The 22,572-nt window shown below is 46.7% G+C and overlaps 1 protein-coding gene across 1 annotated transcript in view; it reads right to left on the bottom strand.

Annotated features, from left to right (window-relative positions):
* Positions 1-193: 193 nt before the first annotated feature.
* MISP3 (MISP family member 3) overlaps positions 194-22,572 on the bottom strand; it is a 44,230-nt gene continuing 21,851 nt past the window's right edge. The window contains exons 3-4 of the mRNA XM_078685694.1: positions 6,933-7,000; positions 194-2,896 (exon numbers count right to left, since the gene is read on the bottom strand). Coding sequence (XP_078541820.1) covers positions 2,795-2,896; positions 6,933-7,000 — 170 coding nt within the window. The 3' untranslated portion in view covers positions 194-2,794. The remainder of the gene's footprint in view (positions 2,897-6,932; positions 7,001-22,572) is intronic.

Here is a 22,572-nt window from a genome sequence, read left to right as displayed (position 1 = left end):
GATTGGGCTTGAATTTGCAGCATTTCCTGGATTTTCCTTTCTAAAGGTAGCATCCACCACCTCTAAAGTATTAACTGGTACGAGGACACCTGGACTAAGAGTGGTGATTATCAATAAGTAATCGGGGCATTTCCCAGTTTATGGTATGCTGGTCTGGTGATGATCGCGGCAGACAAAATGACAAACGAGGCTGTTTTTGGCTTTGACAATTTATTTAAAAATCACAGCTACTTCTCCTTCATTTTACTTTGTGCATTTGTTTTTCTCTGGCTAAATTTACTGAAGTAATTTCATTAAACGCTGGCGAAAAATCTAAGTAGTGTGTTGCACTACTTCGGAGGACACAGGGAAACAGGGTACGGAAGTGGAGAATAAGGCACAGACAAGGTGAGCAAAGGAAATAACTGGGAAGGTACTTAAAAGGGGGTAATGTATGTGGCATACGGGAAGAAAGGGAATTAGGGGGGTTCACACATAGAGATGGTACAAGAGGGGGTAAAGGAGAAAACATATGGGGTGTGATGAGGCACATTGGTGGAGAGGACACATAGGCAGAGTGTTAGTTGATCGTCAAGGACAGGCTTGGGGCGGGGAAGGGAGGTTCCCCATCCCTAGTGCATTAATCATGTTTGCAGCATTAAATATGATTAGAGAGGAATTGAGGTATATCCCAGACTGCATCACGAGAAGACAAGTAGATATATATTAATGATGCTCTGGCATAAGAAGTTCTTATGTATTTTCCCAAGATGCTTTGCAGTTATAGAACGTTCCAACATGTACAATTGGAAGCACAGCGTAAAGGTAATATTTTGACTGTCCCAGAACGTGCTAGAGAAATTAAAAGCTTTACATGTTGCAAAATGCACATGGGCTAGTGAAGGGACAGCATGTATTAGAATACCATAGGTTAAGCACAAATCTGAATACATTGAGACAGACTGATTAGGTACGTACCCATTTGGCAGGTAGTTAGGGAAATGCATCTAGTATACCAACATTCCATGGGAACAGCGGAAAAAGTCTGCATCTTCCGGAATGTTAAAAGAGCAAGGAAATGGATTTGGAATGACTATAGGCCAGATGTTCAAAGCTTAGTGTTTGTGATTACAAAATTGCGAATTTTTGCAATTTGCTATTTGGTTATCGCAAACACAAAAATGTGCTAAAGTGCGTTTTACATTTTCTGTGATTCCCAGAGGGCCGCAAATAGATCTACTTAATGAATATTCATGAGGTAGGGCTCAGATTGCGACCCATTGGGAATCACAAAATTCACAGAGATGGTGGCCTGCTGGGGTCAGCAGACCACTATGTCTGTGATTGCTTTTCAAATAAAGTAATCCTTTTTTTTAAATGCAGTCCGTTTTCCTTAAAGGAAAATGAGATGCATTTAACAAAAATGAAAAGACCCCTTCCTTTTTGCAAATGGCTTACCACTAACTTCGAGTTGGTATAAAATACAAATGTTTTGTGACTGCATTTCGGTCGCAAAACATTTGCACATACCAATACAAATCTGTATCAGGAAGGAATGACCTAAACACGCCACTTCCAAATACAACTTCGCAATCCCAAATTACGATTCGGTAACAGGTTACAGAAACACAATTTGGGCTTTGTAAATTTAAAAATGCCATTTTGCAATTGGGCAGTTTACGAACACAAAAAAGCTTAGCATATCTAGCCGTAAATTCTTTGGGAATAGGGAAAAGGCATGTGCATCCCAAAAAGCCATTAAGTAAGGGAACATGTTTCCACATTCCAGAAGGCCACTGAGCTCGGGACATGTCCTGGTTCATCCCAGAAAGCTCTGTGCTCAGGGACATTGTTCCCCAGAATGCTTAAGGCAATCTAAATGTCCAAGGATATAATTGGTGTATAAAACTTTCCATCATATCACAGCATACCCTAGATAATATAAAGTCATGGAAACACGTTCATTAGGAAAATGTACTCTCTATACCTGAGGTTAGGGAAAAGCCCTGCATAGCCCATAAAGCCATGGGGATAAGGGAAAGAGCTTGAGTATCCCAGAATTCCCAGAATGCATTGCACCTTTGCAGAGGAAACAGGCTTTTCATGAAAAAATGCATTGTGAATAGCATTAGCAGGTTTAAGAAGGATAGCCTTGACTTTAAAGAAAGGTTATACTGCACAGACTTTAGTTATCTGGTGATGTTGAGGCCAGTTGAGGTGCTTCATGATTGGGCTCTGGCAGCTGGGTAAAATTAAAAACGGATATCCATTCAATGTTGAGCTCTCTCGAGGAACCCTGCATGCCATGGTAGGAGGGCAAGGTTAGCCTCCAGCTCTCTTCTGATGTTTAAGAAAGATGAGGCATCTTATCTGTGTGCCTTGATGGCATGGCAGCTCTCCACCCTCATACTGAGGTTAGTTGAGGATTCTTGCGAGTAGGCCATGCCAGAGGGCCAAACCCCAGGCCAGCAGTTCTCATGCGATGTCAATGCACCCGTCAATAAGTCTGTCACAGCAGAGAGCGTTCCCACGTGGGTCGTATAGGTGATGGTATGGTGTTCACTGGGCTCCAGAGAGGCAAAGGCTTTGTAGTCATAGAGCAAATGAACACTGGCTGATCTTCTGTGGTCCTCAACCATCTGAGCCTAACCCAGCGGCAGCAAGCCAAGACTCCAAGGGGCAGGGGTGAAGTGCATCATGCAGCCTGACAGAAGAGATCGAGTGGTGGGCTGCTGAAAGGGGTCTCCCTCCTCCTCCTGATTACAGGTCCCAAGAGAGCAGGGAGTGTTTGTCCTGGGGGAGGGACAGGAACCCCCTACTCCTCTTCATCTTGTGACTGCTGACTGGAAACCATTCCTGCTTCCCAACGCTGCACCAAGGCACTCTTCTGGCGCACCATGCTAGAAGTCCTGCCCTCCTGCAAGAGGGAAGAAGTGACAGTGAGAGGGGGCTAGTGAAATGAACAACAACCAGAACACTGCCAAGAAACCAGATCAACTACCCAAGAACAAGAGAACTGAAATGAGAAGAGTCAAGAGACAGAAGCAACAAACAAGCCATTGAGATGAAACTTGACCAAACATCCAAGAACATGAGATGTGATAGTGAGATGGACTCAACGAAAAGCAATAAACAGAACATTGAGAAAAAAACTGATCAAATATCCAAGAACAGGAGTAGTGAAATGAGAGTGACCTTTGGAGAGAAGCAAAAGCAACATACTAACAACCTGAACCACGCATACAAGAACAGAAAATGTGAAATGAAAGTGCCCATGAGTGAAAAGTAACAGACCAAGAAGAAAATACATCAAATATCCAAACCCGGGAGGCATCAAGAAAGCAATGCAACACACATAGAACACCGATCAGAACTATGGCAAATTATCCAGAGCAAGAGCCATGGAAAATGCGCCCCAGAGAATATTTTGAATAAGAAAGGTGGCAAATGAACCAACAGCAGGTGATGTGAAACGAGGGGGGCCTGAAGAGAGATGCAATCAACAACAGTGATAATAAACCAGACAGAATATGCAAGAACAGGAGAGAGGTGAAGTGAGAAGAGCTTTGACAGAGAAGAGAAATAGAGTACTGATAAGAAACTAAACCAAATACTGAAGAACAGGAGATGTGAAAGAAGAAAGAGATGCATCACAGAAAGAATACTCATAATAAAAAACTTGACCTAATATCCAAGAACAAGAGATGTCAAAAAAGAGAGGACCCAAGGAAAAGATGTATCAGGCAAAGAACAGTCATACAAAAAAACTAGACCTAAGAGCCAAAAACATGACATGTGATACTAGAGGGGTTCATAGAGAGAAACAACAAACAGAACACTTAGAAGAAACCAGCCCAAATATCCAAGAACAGGAAATGTGCAAAATAGAGGGGCAGAGTGACAGATGCAATAAATATAGAACATTGATAATGAACCAGACCTAACATCCATGAACGTGAGAGGTGACAGGGAGAGGGTTCATCGAGAAAAGCAACAAACAGAATAGCATGAAGAAACCAGACAAAAAAATCCAAGACCAGGAGAGATGTGCAACAAGAAGAGCAAAGGAAGAGAAAGGACACACATAGAATACTGACAGGAAAGCAGATCAAACATCTAAGAAAAGGAGATGTGAAGTGAGAGGGGTTTGGGAGGGGGGCAATAAACATGGAGCGCCTAGAGGAAATTAGATCAAATATCCAAGAATCTAATGTGACGGTTTGCCGGGGCTTATGGGGAGAATTAACAAACAGACCATTGAGAAAAAACTAGATGAAATATCTAAGAACTGGAGAGTGAAATGATGGGGGTGCAGAAAGAGGTGCAACAAACAGACCATTGAGAAGAAGCCAGACCAAATAGCCAAGAACCGTAGAGATGTGAAAAGTGAGGGGCGAAGAGAGAGACACAACAAATATAGAGGATGGAGAGGAAACTTGACCAAAAACATAAGATATGATTGTGAGAGGGGACCTTGAGAGAAACAGCATATAGAACATTGAGGAGAACCATGGCCAAATACTCAAGAGCAGTAGATGTGAAAGGAAAGGGGCCAAGGGAGAGAAGTAACAAACAGAATATTGAGATTAAAGCAGATCAAATATAAAAGAAAAGGAGATGCAACAGTAAAAGAGGCTCACAAAGAGGAACAACACGTAAAAAACATTGAGAAGCAATTAGGCCAAATATCCAATAACAGAAGGTGCGAAGTGAGGAGAGCCCACAGAGTGAAGCACCGAACTTACAACACTGAGAAGAAACCAAAACAAATATTCAAGACCAGGAGATGTGACAAGAGAGGGGCTGATGGAGAGAAGCAAAGATAGAATACTACAAAAAACTAGAACACATACCCAAGACCAGGAGCTGCTAAATGTGAAGGGTCAAGGAAGAGATGCAACTAACAGACGACTGCAAGAAACCCATACCAGCTATTCAAGAACAGGAAATGTGAAAAGAGAGGGGCCCCAAGAGAGAAGCAACAAACAGAATGTTGTAAAATAAGACCAGATATCACAAAGCAAGAAAAAATGAAATCAGGCAATATTTCAAAAGAGATAAGGCAATGGCGAAATGTGTACAGGAGGAGAAGCAGCAAATCTAGAAAATTCAGAAACCCCCCAGACAAACTATGCAAAAACAGAAGATATGAGTAGAGAGAACCCCACAGAGAAAAGCCACATACCGAACAGCGAAGATAAATCAGGTAAAATATCCCATAACAGCAGATTTCAAGTGAGAGCAGCCCGGAGGAAAAAACAATAGAAATAGTTTTCAGAAGTAAGCCCAAATATCATATAATAGCAGCAGATGGGACATGACGTGACCTGTGGTCCCTAGAACGTGCAGCTGCTGCCACTGTTCATGGCCTGACAGACAGTGCAAGCAAGGTCCTGTACATAAGTTAGTCTTTCTTTACATTTTTATCCATGTCCTGGGACTACTTTTCCAAATTCTGGTCTCCCAACGACCCTGCACTTTTGCCTCATGGGTTCATCCCTCGGTTTGGTCTTCACTTCACTTCAAGGTAATGGATTCAAGACAAAGAGAGTTGGGGTCTTTCACCAGGCTTCGTAGAACTGCTATCCATAAACTCTGTTGAACATAACAGCCCTATTAGACAAACACAGGGCTCCAGAACACCTTTTGAGTGATTGCTCCATGTTTGCTAAGGTGACCATCCCTATCAATTTGGAGACTTCGCCTACAAGGGTCAGGCAGTGGCATCAGGATATCTCCAAGAGCCGCAGTGAGGGATGTTCTCAGGGGCAGTTGTGAGAAACATGCGAGGTCCCTACTGCAAGAGTAAAGCACATGCTTAGATTTCTACAGTGGGGGGCATCTCCAGGGATATTAGTGAGGGAGATCAGTGCTGTCACGGGCTTAAAGGGTGATTAACAATGCCAGATACCTATAGAATGAAAGTTGAACATGACCTGGACTTAAAAGGCAGGAGAGCGGCACAGGATTAGGCAAAGATGGAAGAGCAATATCCCTAGATCCCTGGGGGCAGAATCAAGGGATATCACCCAGGGCAAAGAACAAGGATCTGTGGGGTAAATCTTAAAAACATGCCCAGCCAGAGGGGCAGGAGTTAGAGAAATCCTAAAGGTTAAATGATATCTCGAGGTGGCAGGAACTGTTGTTGCCTTCATTATAGATTTCTATATACATGGCGGCCAGCCTAGGACCAGGAAAGCCGCATTCATTCAAGATCGCCACTAACTATTGTATATGAGCTTCATTTAGATCAGTTGTATGCAAATGTAGCCTTTGTGGATATCTTCTGGGACATCATAAGAATTATGGAGACCCTGGGTCAAACCTATTTTGAGGGCCCCTGGTCCCAACAAATTTGAATTTATGATCCATTTACAGCCAAATCACACCTAATTATCACATCTTAAAATTAGGCAAATGTACAAGAAAGAAGACAAATGAGAGCCAATAGCTTATTTAAAATCAGCACCACTACACTTAAACATCCCTCCTTTTCTCGAGTGGCTCTTGGACTGCCTAGATCCACATGCAGCACACAGATTGGCATGGAAGTGGACTATGGGGCAGCCCTGTACGAGGCTGTGGTATACTTGCCAACATTCTATGACCAAAAGAGGTAGTATAGGTAATTATTATAGCTCGACTAGTCAGATAAATTAATGAGAGGGGCTGTCCTGACCAAATATCAAGCCCCCCCCCCTTGAAAGGTGGGACCCTAGGCCAGAGCCTTCTTTGCCCATCCCTTAAAATGTCTCCAGATATCTTCAAAATTTGGCATGGACCTTGCCCTGAACCTACGTTGGAGATCCCTGCCAGAAATGTCTTTTGTCTGATGAGGAGGTCAAAGGTCTACAAGAGAAAGAAGAAATGCAGCATGGAAGGGGCCATTGATGGAATGTCCTCCTCTGTCTCTCCACTCAACCAATCCACAGGTGACGTAGCGCCATACATACCTGTTCAACCTCACTTCCAGTGCTTCTTGGTGGCCACATCACTTCCAACTTCCCAGAATATGGCCGTTCTGATGAAAGAGAAGAGGTAGTCAGTGGTACTTTGTTTTAAGATCACCCTGCCTCGCTCCCCCAACACAGACATACACACCGTGCACCCCTTTTTACTGGCTTTAAAGTGAATACAAAGAACATGTTTTAAGATTAGCTCGCAGTTAAAAAAATTGAAATTACAAAGCTAGACATCACTTGAGATTTCAAAGCCTGGGTAATATGATTTTAGACTTGGGGAACCTTGTGAGATTCTGGGCGTTTATCTCAAGATAGGCGACAGAGCATGGCTATGGGATCTTTGAGCGATGCACCCAAATTTGAAACATACTTGAAGGCAAGATGTGGCAGTAACACAAAGCGGCCTTAAAGTCGGAAAATTGTTGTTTCAGAAGATGCAGTTCAGAGCCAGCAATAAGGTATTAGGTTCTGAAGATATTCTGGCTTAACCACTAGATATCAATTAAGCCATATGTCCTATTTGCTGTTGCTTTTAGCTCTAGGAAATGTTGGCCATTCCAGTCCTTACCTTGAGCTGGGGGTTACAGGTGGGGCCCACCAGCACTTATTATTGGGGGCCAGCACTTATTTTTGCTCAAAAGACTTTGATCCAGAGTAAGAGAGGAAAACATAAAAAGGGGAAACAAGTGAGATGAGTGTCGAGTGGTGGATTACAGAAGCATGAGATAAAATCAAAAGTATGTACCCTTGGTATTTGACCTCAACCCTTAATAGTGCAAGGCCCTGCTTCTGAGCAAAACTTTTGGCCCCGACACTTATTACTTTACAAATTAAGCACTGTCATCGTCAACTTAAACACCGCACCCAACCCTCAGCCCCTGTATGCCCTCAAGCTTATGGACAGAGAAGACTAATGAGGGATTCCTCATCAGAGGACTTCTTTGACTGATTTAAAATCTATATACAAACCTCACAAAGTATCTATCATGGATGAATGCAGAAGGAATGTACATCGGAATACTTCCCTGCCTGCCTCCATAACCCACAAACGTAACCTGGCTAAATCAGCTCAAAGAAAAAAAAACAGAATCAGTCTGAATGGCAAGTTAGGACACACCTAGTCATATATCTTTTCCAGAAACAGGAAGTTGCCCAGGCATCGGAGCATAGCCTGTAAGTTTTCAGATCTTTCTTTTAGTAAAATGGGAAGCTGTGGCTCGATAACACTTTGCATGCCAATAATTCTACTGCTCTGAAAGATGAAGCTAAAGTTTGAAATGACCCATTGGCTTCTTAGATGCAGAAAAAGCCTTTGATTGTGTTTTGTGATAGGTTCTGTGTTTTTTCATTCATTTGTAAGCAATTTGGTAAAATACCTTGATTTGGATTAGCCCTTTTATACGACTTCACAGGTGGCGATAATGTGATGGTCTGTGTGACCGACCAGCAGTGCATGCTATTCTTTATTGGAGCATTTAGAATGTTGAGAGCTCGATTGAAAACAATGGAGTGATCCGGGATTCTAATGGCCAGTAAAAGCCCGGAGCTCCAAAATTCCATTGTTGTCCTTCACAGCTGTTTCTGTGAACAAAGGCCTCATGGAGCCGGAGGGGATTTCAATCCCCTTGGGCAATGTGTGGTATTTGTTTTACTTGTTAGAACATTCTGTCCTCTAGTGGCGGAATGTTCTGATAACTTTATAGCCCTCCTTAGCTGGACTATACTGGCATTAAAGTCCCGCTCCCTTGTTAAAGGCCCGAGCCGAATTAACGTTGGAGGGGGCCTTTAATTGCTGGTATAGCCCACCACGGTGGGCTAGAAGGCTATATTAAATGTGGTATTTGTGACAGTCTCCCTTTTACATCTCGTATAATTGTGCACCGGCGGCTGGTGTCCTAACGATATTACGAATATTGTTTTTAATCATAGCATTTAAATCACAGTGTTTTCTAAGAATATTGTAATTTATAAACTAACTTTGAGGTGGCTATGATTTTAATAAAAAATTTTTAAAGGAGATATTCTGTGAGGGGGCTTTAGAGGTTCTACCAAACAAGTTTAAATCACTAGTGATTCTGTCAGGCAGTGTATAATGGGTCTCGGCCTTTGTTGCTTAGCATGGTGAGTCTCTTGGGGTTTAGATGGAACGGTACGTTAATTGAATAGCTATACGTAATTATAAACCACTGTCGTATAATGCGGGGGCTGTTGACAAACATTGTGCAACATTCTCTCCAAATGGGAGAAGCATTATTCTAAAAATAACTGTTCTTTTCAAGGTATTGGTCTTTTTTAAGGCTATTGCCTCGTATATACCAACTAGGTTTTTGTAGTGCTTGGTGGCAGCTTTTTATAACTTTATATAGTATGAAAACTCCAGGCAGGCACTACTCTGTTTGATACACCTAGTAGTACTGGGAGATGGGCACCAGCTGGGTTAAATTTGCTTTATTAGAACCGAAGAAAGTTCCGAGCTCCATTGAAGACAATGGAGCAGCTCCAGGCTTATAATGTCTGGTATAAACCGGGAGTTTATAGCCCTTTTGCCTCAGGCTATACCGGATGTTAAACACCCTCGCCATTGTTATAGGTCCGAGACGCTCCGGTATAGCCCTCGGCAGCGGGCTATAAGGCTATATTATGCAGCCATGGGTTTCAATTTTAAAGGATTGGTGTAGTCCAATGTTCTGGGCTGTTCTTTCTTTGCCTTGTACAAGGGACTGCACAATCCAGTGTTCTGCGTATACACTGGCTTAAGGAATTTATTAAGGGGGATAAGTTAAAAACACAATGGAAAATATATAGAATTTGGAAATGCCTGTAGCTGCTGTGGCAAACCCAACTACCGCTGTGCGAGCTTCTCTTTGGGAGAATTTGCTTCCTATCTGAAATCCTCAGAGGTACAGGGTTCAGGTCCTGGAAGTTGCTGTCCAATCAAAACTTTAGATAATTGGTTCCACACCGCCTTTCATACTTTTGGGTAATTATGCAGCTTTTTCTTGGGATACCAAGGCAGTGAGTGGTTATTGGACAGCCATTTCTTACTGATGTCCCATTGCCTTGGATACTAATGCATCCCAGTTAGCCACTATATTGGGATAACATTGGCAAATGAGAGTACACACTCCGAATACTACCCTGTAATGTCTGACTGCTGCAGGACCTGGCGAAGAGGCCTTGCATTTGTGGCAGTGATGGGATTCTAATCCATGCTTTTGAAGAGACTGAAAGCTGTGACTGCTCACCATGACTACCCTTGGAAAGACAATTGTACAAAAGGGAGACACTAGAATATGCAGTTAGGGTACAATATTACTACATGAACTTGAACATCAGTGGAAAGTGGCAGTACCCAGTCCGCCAAAAGTAGTCCCCCGTAACAACAGACTTCACCAGAATCTGGACAAAAAGCCTCAACTTGTAAGGTGAATTTACCTTTTGAAGGTACATAATGACACCCAATAAAGCCTAGTCTTTGTACTGTGGGAGACCCTTTAAGTGATGCCTGACACCAGGCAAGCTGGGGGTCAGTATCAGTAATAGTGGGACCTTTATCAGTAATTGACCTTAAGATGCTATGTGAAGCCAAGAAAAGTCCTTAGGCAAATTTGTTTAAAAAAGATAGGGCAGCGAATGAAGCTGGAACTAGTAACAGGACCCACAAGTAAAGAACTGTTTAACTGGACTTTCCCCCACTCCCCTTCCGATACAGTCATCCTTGCACATTCCCAGGTTTCAGCATTTTTTCCACCATTCACCCAACCCATACAACGTCCGAGTGCTTGGGGTTTGAGACACAGATAGTTCAGAGACACTCTGAGGTGCGGCACAAACAGAGGGAGATACAGTATGTAAAGGTACCCAAAAGGTTGTTGGAGTAAGAGAAGCTAGTTAGTGCCCAGAAACTACAGGAGACATAGAATAAAAAGGCAGGTGCCAACCCACTTGATCCGCTCAATTACAGACCAATATCGTTGCTGCCATACTGCGCCAAGCTTCTGGAGTCTCACGTCTGTGACAGCATTTCTACATTCCTGGAGAAATCAGAGTATCTTGCACCTAATCAGGCTGGCTTCCGTCCTTGCCACTCTACCGAGGCGGTCATTCTTTCGGTGCAGAATACTCTGAGGCGGAACGCGGATGTGGGGATCCATCAGGCTCTGGTGCTATTGGACCTCTCTGCTGCGTTCGACACGGTCGACCACACCATCTTGGTCGACCGTGTCGAGCAGGCAGGCCTCAGGGGCCCTGCGTTGAGCTGGATCCGCTCATTCATCACTGGCCGAACACAATCGGTCAGACTGGGCTCCTTTACGGCTCCGGCTATACCCACCACCTGCGGAGTACCTCAAGGCTCCTCGTTATCTCCCCTGCTTTTTAATTTGTACCTTCGCCCCCTCCTGTTCTCCCTCAGGAATGCAAAGGCAACCATCTTCAACTACGCTGATGATTTGCAGCTCATCTTTCCTTTAAACACCAAGGACTCTGTGGTTGAATTTCAAAACACCATGTCCCACATTTTGAGTTGGATGAGCTGCAATCATCTGAAACTCAACCCTGGCAAGACCGAACTGGTCTTGCCTGGACAGAGCACACTTAGTTGGAACCCCAGCTTCTGGCCCTCCAGCATGGGCGCTCCCCCATCCAAATCATCTTCGGTTAAGAGCTTAGGTATCCTCATCAGCGAGGACCTCTCTTTAAAAAAACAGGTTGGAGCAGTTGTGTCCTCCAGTTTTTTTCAGTTGAAGAAAATAAAAAAAATAGGTCGTTTCTTCTCCATAGCGGCCCTCACACAGATCGTCATCTCCCTGGTTCTGTCCAGGCTGGACTTTTCCAACAGTCTTTACCTTGGGCTCCAGATGGGAGAGCTTAAACGCCTCCAGCTGGTTCAGAACCAGGCGGCCAGACTCCTTTTGAACATTCCTAGGAGGCAGTCAGTCAGGCTTGGCCTCAAACAGCTACACTGGCTGCCGGTTGAGCAACGTGTGGCCTTCAAAGCTGGGTGCATTATCTTTAAGTCTCTGCATGACACTGGTCCCCTGTTTATTAGAGACTTATTTAAAAGATATAGCCCTTCCCGTGATCTCCGGTCCATCCACAAATCTCTCCTGATTGTGCCTCCATTCAAGAGGAAGCGTCTCGGAGGCAGCTGCTTTGACCACCTCGCAGCGGCCTACTGGAACTCTCTTCCCCTCCCTCTAAAACTGAGCGACAACATCCTCAGCTTCAGACACTCCTTGAAGACCTGGCTCTTTTCTCAGGCACATTACTGAGCTGCTTCATTTCCACTAATTGACTGTCGCGCATTGCTCCTTTCTATAGCGCCATGAAGCCTCCGGGCGCACGAGCGCTCAATAAATGCTGATTAACATTAACATTAACATTAACATAGCTAGGTAAGGCTCACAGTGCAAGTCCTGCATCAGGGAATGGCAGCCCCTTCACCCCAGTGTCACAAAGGACCTGGAGGAGAACAACTCTGCTGGAGTAGGCAGTGGCATTACAATAGCCCCTGCAGCCTCCGTGGTGCAGGGGCGGCCCGAGCTCCAGGAGGCCCCCTCCGGCAGTGTGTGCGGGCGGGCCCGAGAGCTTGTGAATGGGTCTGGAGCTTGGTCGGCCCCCTCCATGTTCTTTGAGGGGGGTGGGCTCAAGTTTTGTAACGCCCCTAGGAGCAGTTATGGTGTTTGGTGAACAAAAGGCAGTGACTTTACTGAGTCAACTTTTTCTCACATGGACCTAGGCCGATCTACAGTTAAAAAGGGTAACCAAGTGAAGTTGAACTTCATAGTGGATACGTTTATCAGTGGGTTTGAGATTACCCAAACCCTTTAGAGTAGGAACTTTTTAAATGCGAGCAAAAGAGAAGGAGTCCCTATGGAGATTTTCAGTCATTGGGTTGAACAGGACTTTGATGCATAGATGTCTGGGAGAAAGGCAATCACCTGTGATTCGCTGTGCAACCTTTTGTAGAAGGGACACAACTTGGATGATTGCTCTGGCCATGTGACCACCTGGGCTTGCCCCGAAGCGGTCGCTCCCCCACGCTACATCTCTTCCTGCCTAACCGTGTGCCTCATTGCTGCCTGCTTTCCTGCTGCCTGGACCCGTGATCGCGCACATTATCATAGCGCTTGGTATCGTAGCACTGCACTGAGATAATAGTGCCCATTTGCGCTGCCGATTGATAACTTACATAGCCTGCATATTAATACTGAAAGCGCATCTGCTAATTAATTAATGTGCATATTAGCGCTTCATTGCTGAGACTCAAATTGTGCATTGATTCATTACCGGTCCTCGGCTGTGCCCCGTTTCAATTATCTGCCTAAGTAGCCATTTTGTTGTTGTTTTGTCCACCCCTGACCCGTGTCTCCTCCCCGCTCCCGCCTCCCAGCTGACCCTCCCTCGCCCCCGCCCCTCCACCATCCATTTATGACATTCGCATTGTCGCGCAGCGGTCACGCCCCAGTTGCGCCGAAGGTGCGCCAAAGGTAAGCCCGTCTGCACCCGTCCGCGCCTGGACCGCGCCCAGCGCCCGTCCCCCTGCTCTATGCCGCTCCCAACCCCCCAGAGTAACTTATGATGCCGCTACTCTCCTCGCCTTCAACGCCGGACGCACCCCACTATGCTGCGTTGCTACCCCAGGACGTACCCACGGCCCATTCTCCTGCCTCTCCTGTAAGTTCTACTGCGTCAGGACCCTCACCAAACACACTTCCTCCACACTCAGCTCCGAACCCAACAACTTGAAATGCATCCTACTGAACACCCGCTCGGTCCACAGACACGCAACCGAACTCTGGGACCTAATCGACACTGTGTCACCTGACATCGCCTTCCTCACTGAAACATGGATGAATGCATCTTCTGCCCCCGACATCGCCATAGCCATACCGGACACTTACAAGATCATTCGAAAAGACCGCACTATTAAACAAGCATTTACAATGCAATAGGTCTCCCAGCTTTAAACTTTGAGCTATTGGCATTGTATATTACAATGTGTTACATTAACTTGTTATCAAACTCTGAATTGTTGTATAAAGATGATTTGCAAACTGTCAAATGTTGCTGAATAGTAAGCAACGTTGTGAATAATATTGTTTGCTAGTCATCCTTGGGTACCAGAGTACTTCACTTGAGGCAGCTCACTACTCTGCACTCACTACTCTGCACTCACTACTCTGCACTCACTGCTCACTACTCTGCACTCACTACTCACTACTCTGCACTCACTACTCACTACTCTGCACTCACTACTCACTACTCTGCACTCACTACTCACTACTCTGCACTCACTACTCTGCACTCACTACTCACTACTCTGCACTCACTACTCACTACTCACTACTCTGCACTCACTGCTCACTACTCTGCACTCACTACTCACTACTCTGCACTCACTACTCACTAAACTGCACTCACTACTCACTACTATAAAATGACGTTTTATTGTGGCGGGCACATAACCCCTCATTAAGACACTACACATTTTATTCGGCACAACATGGGTCCTTCTCTAGGATAGACCATTTCTTCGCCCGCAATGATAAGGTAGGAGATTTTCTTCATTCCAAGCACATGGCACGGGGGATTTCGTATCACTTTCCAGTGTGGGTCACTCTCAGAGGCCCGGTTATTACTGTAACCCTCACGGCGTATAAGACACCAGTATTGCCTTCACTGTATATGCACTAAAAAAATTCTCTAATAAAATTTTCTGAAATAAAAAAAAAGAGATGCATTCCAGAGGATAGACCCTTGGCGTCTCCGAGACTCTGCAATTGGGGAAAAGCTTCGAGAGGGATCAGAGCTATATTTTAAAGAGAACAAGGGGTCTGTAGAGTCATATATTACAATGTGGGAGGCCTACAAGACAGTATTGAGGGGGCTTGCTTAGGCGCTGATTGGACCGCAGAAAAAGGAGGAATCCCTGCAGATTCGACAATTAGAACAGGAAATTAGCCGTATGGAGGAGGGGCAGTGCAATAGCCTCATGTACGGAATTGTGCCATAGGCTGGCATTGACACAGCGTGACCCCAGGGCCCTGGCAGATGACGAGGTGCGGACGTATGCGCTGGCTATGCAACATCGCGTATATGACGTGGGGACAAGGCACTGAAGCTCCTGGCGTGGCTGGCATGCCACGATAGAGGCAGATCGTGGGTGGCGGAGGTGTGTGATGCGTCTGCGTCGCTCCAGTCTACAAGCATGGATTTAGCAGAGGCCTTTGCCTCGCACTTTGAGCGGGTTTATGCTCCTGTGTGCACTAGGTCGGAAGAGGACTGTGAAGAATTTCTGCAAGATTTTGCCCTACTCATGTTGTCCCTAGAGGCGTGCGAACGTCTCAAAGCCAATCGAATGGAGGAAGAGCTTGGCAACGCTATGGGCTCCCGCAAATCCAGGAAAGCATTGGTAGAGATTTATAAAACGCAGGCCTCGATCGTAATGTCTCCACTCCGAGAGATGCTGATGGAGGCGGGCGAAACAGGGCGCCTTCCGCCGGATCAGAAGGCAGCGACAATTATCATGATCCATAAAGATGGAAAGCCATCCGATCATTGTAGTTCTTACCGTCCCATTTCCTTCATTAACGTGGAAGCGAAGGTCCTCGCCAAGGCCTTGGCGGACAGATTGGTGTCCGTCATTGCAGAGCTGGCACACGTGGACCAATCGGGGTCCACGCCCAGTAGAAGTACCCTACACAATCTACGGAGACTCTATGGGGTGTTGCACATGACTGATGGTACTGAGACCCAACAGACGGTATTGATGGTGCTAGACACGTCAGTGGCCTTTCATAGTATCGAGTGGCCCGATCTGTTTATGGTCTCCAAAGGCTGGGGTTCAGTCCCAATTTTTGTGGTGGGTTTGACTCTTGTATGAGATGCCCACGGCCCGAGTGCGTGTGAACGGGGTACTATCTAGATCCTTCCAATTGCGTAGAGGCACCAGGCAGGGTTGCCCCCTGTCCCCACTCCTGTTTGCTCTGGCATTGGAGCCGTTGGCGCACTGGATCCGGTGGGATCCCATGATCTGGTGTATAGAGGCGCCGGGGGGATGGGAGGAGCGTATTTCCCATTACGCCGATGATATTGTATTGTATCTTGCACGACCGTACTACTCAATAGCACGAGTACTGCATATCTTCAAACTATTCGGTAGCTATTCCGGCTATAATATTAACTAGTCAAAGTCCGTGATTTTTCCATTGTCGGGTCTCCCTCCCAGGGTTCCCACGCGGTTTTTGACCCCGGTGGCATCAGAGGGCTTTAAATATTTGGGTGTCTATGTCACGGGGGATAAGAAGGTGATCCTAGACAGGATTCTTGGACCCCAAATAAATCGCCTGGGAGCGGATGTAAGTCATTGGCACACCCTCCCACTCTCCCTTATGGGTAGGGCGGCTTTATTTAAAATTATGACATTACCAAGGCTCCTCTATATCCTTCAAACACTCCATATCCTGTCCCTTCGACTGTTACGGTAAGTGTGCCACCAATACGGTTACCCATTCCCACTTTCTGTCCAAGTCTTAACGGACAACACAAAAAGAGAAGAGAAAGCTGAAAGGACTGGTGGCAGGGGGGCTGACACTACTTGTCATACAATATCCTGTAGAAAGACCTAGGGGTTTCGGGGAGCAGAATGATCTGTCACTAGTAGAGTGGGTAATAAAGAGCAGGGTGTGACACCTGGCAGTTGGTATGGGACAGGACTGGCGCGTCTTCATCAAAGCCGGAGTCCTACCACCACCCCTCCGAAACTCTCATGTTGGAGAACATTCCTGGGAAGTGAAGAGAGATCGGGGCATTAAACTCTGCTCAAAATCAGCCATTATTTCATAGAGGTTGGCTAAATACAAACATTCACTGGAAGAATTCAGAGTATAGGAATTGGTGGGCAGCACAAAAACACAATTTCAAAAAGATTACGGCTCATAGGGTGTAAGAGCACCATCCCGGGTAAAGCCAGACTATTTAGGACCTCGAAGTGCTGCAAGAGGAGTAGACATTATAGACTATGAGTTTGTGCAGACCTTGAACATTGATCCTTCTTCACCTCTCAGCATGTGTTTAACATGTTCAACCACAGCATTCTTCTAGATCGGTTCTCATCACACTGTGATGTTGGTGGGACAGCTCTTCATTGGTACAGCTCCTGCCTCTCCGATAGGCAGCACCGGGTAAAACTGTCTTCCGTCCAAACCCCATTGACGAGCATCACAGGTAGTCTCACTAGGGTCTATATGTCCACATTCTATTTCATTGAGCTTCCAAAACACTCCCCACCAGTACGATGTGATATGAAGGATTCAGAGCATTGCGCGTGCAAGGTAACCTCACTTGTAACTCACCACCTGTTCCCCTCCACCTGCAGCCAGACGTTCCAAGGTTAAGGAAAGCCCTGAAGCGTCTCTTGGTCACGTAGGCCTTTGGAGTGCATTAAAGCGGACTGTGCACTGAAGTACTCAACTGCTGACCGAATGTACCATCTTTGAGGATGCTTTGTTCCCTCGCTTCCCCTCCTCATACCTTGCCAAGCACTCTGACTCGGTCTGCGGCCAGCAGCAGCACTATTAAAACAAAATAAATAAACACTCCACAAAATGTCAGCTCCTACTAATGTAAAAGTATTTTTTTTTGGTGCCAAAGCTCTCCAAAGGAATGCTCTGTCATAAAACAGAAGCCACTTACACACACCGGAAGCCATTCATTAAAAGCATATTTTATCCATTACAATGGAAGTGGGCGTGCTTAGCAGCCTGCTCAAAGGAGTGTTAACAGACATCCGTTCTGATGTCCTGGCTTACGGCCTTTTTGCCTTGCTCACAAAGGCTCACACAAACCGAACAGTTTTATTGCAGCAGGTACAGGTAGTGGCATGCACTTCTGAACTGATTTCTCTGGTTTGTTGTCTTTTCGTGGTTCCGCAAAAGTAGGCACTAAATGTCTGAAATATGACAGCCTGTGGTCGCCCAAAAACAAGCTCAGCACAGACCATTAAAATCGAATTTCCCTTCCACATTAGAATAAATCCACACGTGATTTACTGCTCTTAATAATGTTCATCAAAGCAGCCACGCGGATTCTGCCATGTTCACTAACGTTAGCAGAATAATTTATATCAGATGTTCTTTCTGCAGTCTTACAAAGCAGTAAAACTCGCTACCCGCGGCTTTGGCTTAGATTACTTAAACCCTGCACATAAACATAGGACGTTGAGAGACATATTCATCATAAACCCACAATAACAGAAGGTAAGCTGCGAATGTACATTGAATGCATAAAATATTTCAGGCAGATTAGGCTTCGTCAAAGCACAAGGCGTAACACTATCACACGGAGTCCTGTTTCAGTCAGAAAAGGCATATAAAGCCACAGAAAATAAGTATCACAAATCTCCAAGGCAGGATCAGCACTCTTAGTCAAAACATAAATAAAACAGCAGTGCATTGAGCCTGAAAACCAGTGTTTCCTGCTGTTCCTCTCCAATATCTTTTTACCTTTAGAGCAGCAAGTTAAATGCGACGCCGTCCCTTTAATCCATGCTCGAGGACGTGGGTCCCACGTGGAGCACGAGGAGTGGAGGGGAAGTCAGGCACGGTCGCCTGTGACGGGGGCGGGGCCACGTCCAGACCGGAAGAGGAGGCAGGCGGAGTCGATGCGTCTCGCGGCCCGGGGCTCCTGTGAGCGGTGTGGAGACCCGGGGCCGCGCTAGCAGGAGGTTGGGCGCCGCGTGCTGAGAGAAGAGTCCCCGACATTGCCCAGGTAAGTTTCAAAAGGCTGGGGGGGCTTGGTGCACTTGTGTGTGTGTGTGTGCGTGTATGCTCGTGTGTGTATGCGACGGCGACGGTGACGGCGGGGGAGGGGGGAGGGGGGAGGGGGGGCCTCGGTGCACTTGTGTGTGTGCGCGCGTATGTGTCGGGGGAGGTGTGTCTCTGTATGTATGTATGTATGTATGTGCGTGCGTGCGTGGGTGCTCGTGTGTGTGTCTGTGTCTGTGTGAATGCGCATGCGTGTGGGAGCTTCCCAGGAGACAGCAGCTGGCCACAGCGCTCGTTCGCGTGCGCGTGGCCAGCTCTAATCGCCTCCTCGGAGACAAAATGCGCGCGGCCAGTACTGTCTCCTGGGGAGCACAGTCAGTGACAAAAGATCTCCTGGCGGACACAGCGCTGACGCGCTGTTAAACGCCAGGAGACCTAAAAAACTGGAGGAGGCATCGCCATCGTCCATAGAAACACCATCAAAATTACAACCAGCTCTGACGACAATCTTGCAACCGCGGAACACCTCCACTTTCAGATCCACACCGACCCCAGGACCACCCTTAGAGGAACCCTCATCTACAGGCCCCCAGGCACCCGATCTCAATTCAGCGACGACATCACTGACTTCGTCAGCCCGCACGCCCTCGCCTCCGAGAACTACATTCTTCTAGGAGACCTCAACTACCACCTTAACAACATTCTCGACAACAACACCACCACCCTCCTGGACAACCTGTCCAATCTCGGACTCAAACAACTTGTTAACACCCCCACTCACATAGCTCGACCCTATCTTCACCTCCAGCAAGCACATCTCCTTCGATCGCACTACAGCTCTCCACTGGACGGATCACAGCTGTGTTCACTTCAGCTACAAAACAACCCTGACCCACAACCGTCCACAACCCATTCCCCGAAGAAAATGGAACAAAATCACCACCGACCAACTCCTCGCATCCCTCAGCCAAAACATTCCCACCCTAACAACGGACCCAGACCAGGCGGCCACAAACCTCAGGCAATGGATTACTCACAGTGCGGACGAACTAGCACCCCTGAAAAAACACCAGTTGAAATCATTCAGCAAAAAGGCTCCCTGGTTCAATGATGACCTCAAAAAATCCAAGAAGACATGCCGCACCCTGGAGAAGAATTGGAGAAAAGAACCAACCTCAGACAACATGACCTCCCTCAAGAAAGCCACCCGCAAACACCACCAACTGATTCGATCCGCCAAGAAATCAGCATTTAAGGACCGTCTCGACAACAATTCTCATAACAGCAAGGAACTCTTCAATATCGTCAAAGAATTCACCAACCCTCCCGCAGCATCCAACGACATCACTAACTCCCAAGACCTCTGCAATGCACTATCCTCCTTCTTCTACAACAAAATTGCCGACATCCACAACAGCTTCAAGAACACTCCCAATGGCCAACTCACCCCACCCCCTTCTGTTCCCACCCCTCCAACTAACTACCTCAATTCCTGGAACCCAATCACCATTGAAGATACCATTCGCCTCATGAACACAATCCACTCTGGCTCACCTTCTGACCCCTGCCCCCCCTACATCTTCAACAAAGCTGACTCCATCATCGCTCCCCAACTCCGCGATGTCATCAACTGCTCCTTCGACTCAGCCACCTTTCCGGAGATATGGAAGCACGCCGAACTCAGCGCCCTTCTGAAAAAACCAACAGCAGACCCCTCAGAACTGAAAAACTACCGACCCATCTCCCTCCTCCCTTTCCCGGCCAAAGTCATCGAGAAAGCCGTCAACAGCCAACTCGCAGCCTTCCTTGAATCCAACAACTCCCTGGATCCCTCACAGAACGGCTTTCGAGCCAAACACAGCACGAGACCGCCCTCATTGCGGCGACCGACGACATCCGAGCACTCCTGGACAACGGTGAAACAGTGGCCCTCATTCTCCTCGACCTCTCCGCCGCCTTCGACACTGTCTGTCACAACACCCTCATACAACGCCTCAACAACATCGGCATACAAGGAAAAGCCTTGGACTGGATCATCTCGTTCCTAGCCGGGAGAACACAGAGAGTCCGACTCCCCCCTTTCTACTCAGAGCCCACCGAAGTCATCTGCGGCGTACCTCAAGGCTCCTCACTCAGTCCCACCCTCTTCAACGTCTACATGAGTCCCCTCGCCTCCATCGCACGTCGACACAACCTCAACATCATCTCCTACGCCGACGACACCCAGCTGATACTTTCCCTCACCAAAGACCCCAACACCGCCAAGGACAACCTTCACGAAGGTATGAAAGAAGTAGCCGAATGGATGAAACAGAGCCGCTTAAAACTCAACTCAGACAAAACTGAGGTGCTCATCCTTGGATCCTCCCCCTCAGCTTGGGACGACTCTTGGTGGCCTTCCGCTTTGGGATCAGCGCCCACACCCACTGACCATGCACGTAACCTTGGCTTCATTCTAGACTCCTCTCTCTCAATGTCCAGACAAGTCAACGCCGTATCGTCCTCCTGCTTCAACGTCCTTCGCATTCTCAAAAAGATCTTCCGCTGGATCCCCCTCGAAACAAGAAAGACTGTCACCCATGCACTGGTCACGAGTCGACTGGACTATGGCAACACTCTCTACGCCGGAATTACAACAAAATTGCAGAAAAAGCTCCAGCGCATCCAAAACGCATCAGCGAGACTCATATTAGACATCCCGCGCCAAGAGCACATCACCGGTCACTTAAAAAACCTCCACTGGCTTCCCGTCAACAAAAGAATTACTTTCCGCCTTCTTACCCACGCACACAAGGCCCTTTATAATCTAGGACCAGAATGCCTCAACTCCCGACTGTCCTTCTACTATCCCACCCGCCAACTAAGATCATCCATTCAAGCCCTCGCCACAGTCCCGCGCATCCGAAAAACCACCATGGGTGGCAGATCCTTCTCCTTCCTGGCTGCCAAGACCTGGAACTCACTCCCCACCCACCTCCGCCTTACTCAAAATCACATCTCCTTCAGAAAAGAACTGAAAACTTGGCTATTCGATAAACAATGAACCCCTCCCTCTAGCGCCTTGAGACCCTCTGGGTGAGTAGTGCGCTTTACAAATGCCTGAACTTGAACTTGAACTTCTGTGAAACAGAGAACATTCCTCTAGTCTAGATTGGATTTAGCAGATTCCATGCCATGGTTACGGTGTGGATAATTCGGGAGCAAACTGGCTACGAAACAGTGAGAAGCAGACTATGCCAGGTGGGGAGAAAATTGCCTGCAACATGATCAGAAGCCTTTGCACTATGGCCATGTTAATTCTCAGGGCTCCCAGCAGGGACATATATCCAAAGGCAAGGAGGTTTTTTTTTATCAGGACCTTAAAAGCACAGAAGCAAAAATGTTCATCCAAACTCTTGGTTCGTTGCTGTGCCTGGTGTGAAAAAAGCCACATTAAGCGAGGCTTGTATGGTGGGATTCGCTAACATCTCTGTGGAGGCAGTCACGGTATCCCAGTTACATGCCTGGGAGACAATGTATGCAATTCTGCTGCATGTGCCATCAAACGCTCTTCAGTACCTCCACTTGGTCTTTCTGGAAATGAAGGCAGTCCTCAACCCAAAAGCAACAGATTTGCAACCTGCTTCTTCCCACAGAAGAGGGGCTCACCAGTGTCCTAAGTGAGGCAGTTTTGGTGCTTCTTGCTGCCTGGGAGAAAGAGCACCTGTTTTTCTTGTGTTTGCGCCTGTCAGTACTTCCACACTATTTGTTTAGATGGTAAAATCTCTGCTCATGGAGATAATAGAGCCAACAATATACCGGAGGCATCCTTCCATTGGATCCTTAGGTCATAGATCTGATTGAGAAGGTCATAATGGGAGGGT

The sequence above is a fragment of the Lissotriton helveticus genome, chromosome 1_1 (genome assembly GCF_964261635.1).
Source record: "Lissotriton helveticus chromosome 1_1, aLisHel1.1, whole genome shotgun sequence".
In the NCBI taxonomy this organism is placed as follows: domain Eukaryota; kingdom Metazoa; phylum Chordata; class Amphibia; order Caudata; family Salamandridae; genus Lissotriton; species Lissotriton helveticus.
The sequence above is the reverse complement of the archived record's forward strand: the minus strand, read 5'-3'. Positions and strand labels throughout refer to the sequence as shown.